Source organism: Chrysochloris asiatica, unplaced genomic scaffold (genome assembly GCF_000296735.1).
Source record: "Chrysochloris asiatica unplaced genomic scaffold, ChrAsi1.0 scaffold00122, whole genome shotgun sequence".
NCBI lineage: Eukaryota > Metazoa > Chordata > Mammalia > Afrosoricida > Chrysochloridae > Chrysochloris > Chrysochloris asiatica.
In genome coordinates this window covers 1,363,976-1,368,346 of record NW_006408640.1, presented here as the reverse complement: position 1 = coordinate 1,368,346, position 4,371 = coordinate 1,363,976, and the positions used below count along the sequence as shown (strand labels likewise).

The window sequence follows — 4,371 nt, the reverse complement described above, 5'->3', positions numbered from 1 at the left end:
AAACACTGCCCAATCCTGGGCCAACCTCACTACTGTTGCCACGCTTGAGTCCATCGATGCTGCCACTTGGCCAATCCATCTTGTTGGGGGGTCTTCTTCTTCTTTTTAAAAAAAAAAAAAACTAATGATCATGTTTTTGTTTTTTTTTCTTCCCTTTTAATACACAGGACTATAGAAAAGATCTACCCATACTATGTGAAAGCACCTAGTGATTCTAACTCAAAACCTATAAAACAACTTTTATCTGGTAAGCATGAGAAAGAATCATTTCAGAACTGTTTTAATTATACTTTTATTCTGTTTCAGCAGTTCACATTTTCAACCTTTATCAAGTTCCTTTCCAGTTATCTTTTCCTGTGTGGCTGGCTTGTAAGAATCATAAACCCTGTCTGGCTTCACTAATTAGGGTTGTTATTAGTTGTTAAGTGCTGTAGATTCTATTCCAACGCAAAGGATTTGGAACCAACTCTTCATAGAGTTTCTGAGGAGCAACTGGTGAGCTTGAACTGCCGACCTTGCAGTTCAAACTGACTTTGCAGTCCAGTGCATTAACCCAAAGCACCACACCAGGACATTAGATTTAGCCACACAGAAACTAGACTCTTAATTTTCTTCTTTTCATTGACATAAAACCTGAGTGACTTAAATTACTGATTAATTAATCTGTTTATTTGTTTCTATTTGCAACTGTATCTTTTGCAGAAAACGGCTTCATTCAGTGTCTAATATGATAGCCATCACTATTAGGAACAATAAAAAGACAAAATGAATTTACTTGATTCAGTTTAGGGTTGTTTATTATTAGTAGTAGACCTCTTAATTATTTTATTTTTATAATGTTACAGTGATGATAGTAAATTATTGTTTTTTATTATTTTAATAATCACAATTTTTAAATTTAATCAGTTACCTATACCAGCAGTTGGCCTATACAGATTACCTAAACAGGTGAAGGTTAATGAATAATGCAGCTATTCAGCACATGTTCATCAATCAACCCCATCTCAAAAGTCATCTCTTCTGTGACGTCCTCATGAGTCATACCAACCAGAAGTGGTCTCTCCAACAGACCTTGTCAGTGCCATCCCAAGGGTAGTTGCCACATACACATAGATTTATCTCAGAGAGATTAAAGAACACTGTTATTTTCAACTTTGTAACTCCTTTGTACCTAATCAAGTGCCTTCCTCCTAGGAGACACTCCATAAACTCTGGTAATTAATACAAATGAATCAGTCATTTCAATCAAGTAAGAGATTTAGGTTTTCACAGGTCTAATTGATTTGGAATTATCAGCACAAGTGTTTAGAGAGGATGGATCTTCAACTGCCTCTCTGTGTAAGTTGGCCACCATGCACATATAGCAATATTGCATGGCCTCTTCATCTGGAAAAGAGAAGCCCCTTACAGGGTCCTTTTCCATTCACATTGTCTCCATGCCCTTATAACCCTGAACTGGATGCTATAGCTAGTAACTAAGGTTTGTCACCTAAGAGCTGTTTGTATTTATTAAATTATAAATTCTCACTCTAACTTGTTTCCATCTTTCTCCCTTTACAGAAAATAATTTCATGAATATTACTGTCATTTTGGCCAGAGACAATATAAATGAATCTAACAGTGAGTGGTGGGTTCTCAACCTGACTGGAAATAGAATATATAACCAGCATTCTCAGGCCTTGGAGTTGGTGGTCTTCAATGACAAAGTTAGTCCCCCTAGTCTTGGGTTCCTGGCTGGCTATGGGTAAGGACTCATTTCACAGTTAACAGTTACAAGAATGTATGTCTGTATCATAGAAAGCTGAAGATGGAAGATTTTTATCTTGGAATTCTAGGATTTTACACCTGCAATACTAAAATTGACATCTTATAGGCTATTTACTTTTTAAAAATAAGGAACCAAAGTCCAAAAGAAAGCAAAGTACCTGTGTGAACCCATAGTAAAGGGAAGCCTAGAAGTCACTTTCTGGCTTCCTTACTCGACACTTTACTGTTATGGCATATTTTATTACCATTCAGTGTTTGAATTTAGAACCAGGCATAGGGTTGTCTCTATTTTCCCTTCTGAGACTTAGCAGATATGATCAACACCATAGTTTGGTAAAGATTATCATCCGATCACCACAGTCTAAAACTAAAGTCTGGATCTTCTCTCAGACATTTCCCCTAATTAACCTCATCAGAAATTATTTTCCACCCAGAATTTTATTATAAAAAATAATCTTTCAGTGTAGTGCACTGAAAATGTCCAGACACAAGTACATTAAATTGAAAGGAGTTGGTTGTAGGAAAGTATGTATCATACAATTGCATTTCCACTAAATATATTATATAGTTCATGCATGTAATATATGCAATAAAGTTGCTTGAGGGTTATATACGAAACTGTTATTATTGGTGATTTCCAAATGTGAGCTTGAAAAGGACTTTTTTTTCAAGTCTTATAGTTCTAAAATGTGTACATTTTTTACAAAGAATATTAATTTACTTTTTACTCAGAAAAAAAAATATTTTTTTTTCCACCGAAGGGGAAACATTTAAGCTTTAAAAGTTTCATATTTTCTATGATATGATAGAGTTTCAGATAAAATGTTATTTGTTTTCTGTTAGAAGTATTATAATAACCATATCTGTCTACTAGATACAATTTCTGCTTAATTCTTTCCTTCAGTATCATGGGATTGTATGCTTCAGTTGTCCTGGTGATTGGGAAGTTTGTTCGTGAATTCTTCAGTGGAATTTCTCACTCTATCATGTTTGAAGAGCTTCCGAATGTGGATCGAATTTTGAAGCTGTGCACAGATATTTTTTTAGTTCGAGAAACAGGGGAACTGGAACTAGAGGAAGATCTCTATGCCAAATTAATATTCCTTTACCGCTCACCAGAAACAATGATCAAATGGACTAGAGAAAAAGCAGATTGATACCTTCAACAAAGACTGCAAGTAATGTTGATGTGTGAATTTACAAAAAAGCACAATATTCTCATAAGAGCAAAGCATTTTCTAGTTCAGTGGAAATGGCTTCTCTTCTGACAGGTGGCCAAAAGAGTTCCCTTCCTTGTGGAACAAAAGCTACCTTGCAAGCTAAGGCTCTGCTGAAGTTCTTTGTCTCCGTGTCTCCGTATCAAGGTTACTGGTTTTGATGTAGTCAGCGGGGCCTTGCATTCTGATTGATGACATGAAGGAATCACTGTGGCCCCTTCCTCAGACAAAGTCAACAGAAGGAGAAGTGAGAAGGAAAGGCACCTCATGTTTCACTCTGCTGGGGCTGCACCTTGCTGAAGAGATGCCATCAAAGAGTATATAGCTCTCCATCTCCAAGTGGGAAGCTGCTGCAACAGAGCTCCATGAGCCTTCAGCATGCCCTCAACATGAACAGCAATAGGAGGCAGAACACTCTGGTGGTAAAAAGAGTTGGGATCAGGGGCCCGTCAGGATGCCAATGGAAGGAAAAACCTCACTCTAAGCAAAAAGATAATCATTAGTGATACTCTTACTGCCTTATCTTAACTGAAGACTAAGTAGACATCTTTCCATTAAATACCAGTGACTTCTCAGGAAAAATAAAATCAGCAAAAGAACTATGTGGACACCTGGCTTGTGGAAGCCCAGCTAGTGACTTACTTCAATGATGGTGACGGTTCTGCTTTAGAGAGTTACTGCTCTTCATGAAACATAGACATGCAGCAAACAAAAGAAATATCACCACCATACCCAGTTGCATTGGGAACACTCTGACTTTGTAACTCTTTAATAACTGAGGTCATGATTGCTCTTCTGCCTTCTCCCCACCCGTCAACATGCTTTTTCCCATGTCGATGAATTAAGGCAAAGATTTTTCCAGTATGTGACATTTTCCTTCCAATTTTTCAGGTATAACAGAGTTTACATATTCCAGTTCACATTTTTACATCTGAGACGGGTTTTTTAAGTTCATAATTATGAAAGAAATATGTATATTGAGCTTGGGGAAATTAAAATGGCCTTTTCTTAAATTATTATTACTGATAATGCCACATCTTCATTAAGTAACAATGTAGCATGAAAAATTTATGATTGAAATGTAGTTTTCATTCCATGTTAAAATGCAGTTTCTGAGAAGAACCATTGACTTGGCTTAGAATATGTTTTAAAATAATACTGTGTAGTTTGGGTTCAGGACTGACAAAATAAAGCACATGTTGCAAAGTCATTTTGACAATACTCTTTATTCTGCCTCTTTGCATGAAATGTTTTCAATAGAATGTCCAGGAAGTTTTTGGTTTTTTTTTAAAAATCAGCTGAGATGAAGAAACTACTGCATGTTGCTTTTGTTATTTTAATCATTGAGGTGTACTATGTGAATAATATGGAGTCTTGGTGTGGTGTT

The 4,371-nt window shown here is 36.2% G+C and overlaps 1 protein-coding gene across 1 annotated transcript in view; it reads left to right on the top strand.

The window, feature by feature from the left end:
* PIEZO2 (piezo-type mechanosensitive ion channel component 2) overlaps positions 1-3,314 on the top strand; it is an 861,527-nt gene extending 858,213 nt beyond the window's left edge. Inside the window, exons 50-52 of the mRNA XM_006868690.1 lie at positions 168-247; positions 1,561-1,744; positions 2,672-3,314. Coding sequence (XP_006868752.1) covers positions 168-247; positions 1,561-1,744; positions 2,672-2,924 — 517 coding nt within the window. The 3' untranslated portion in view covers positions 2,925-3,314. The remainder of the gene's footprint in view (positions 1-167; positions 248-1,560; positions 1,745-2,671) is intronic.
* Positions 3,315-4,371: the final 1,057 nt, after the last annotated feature.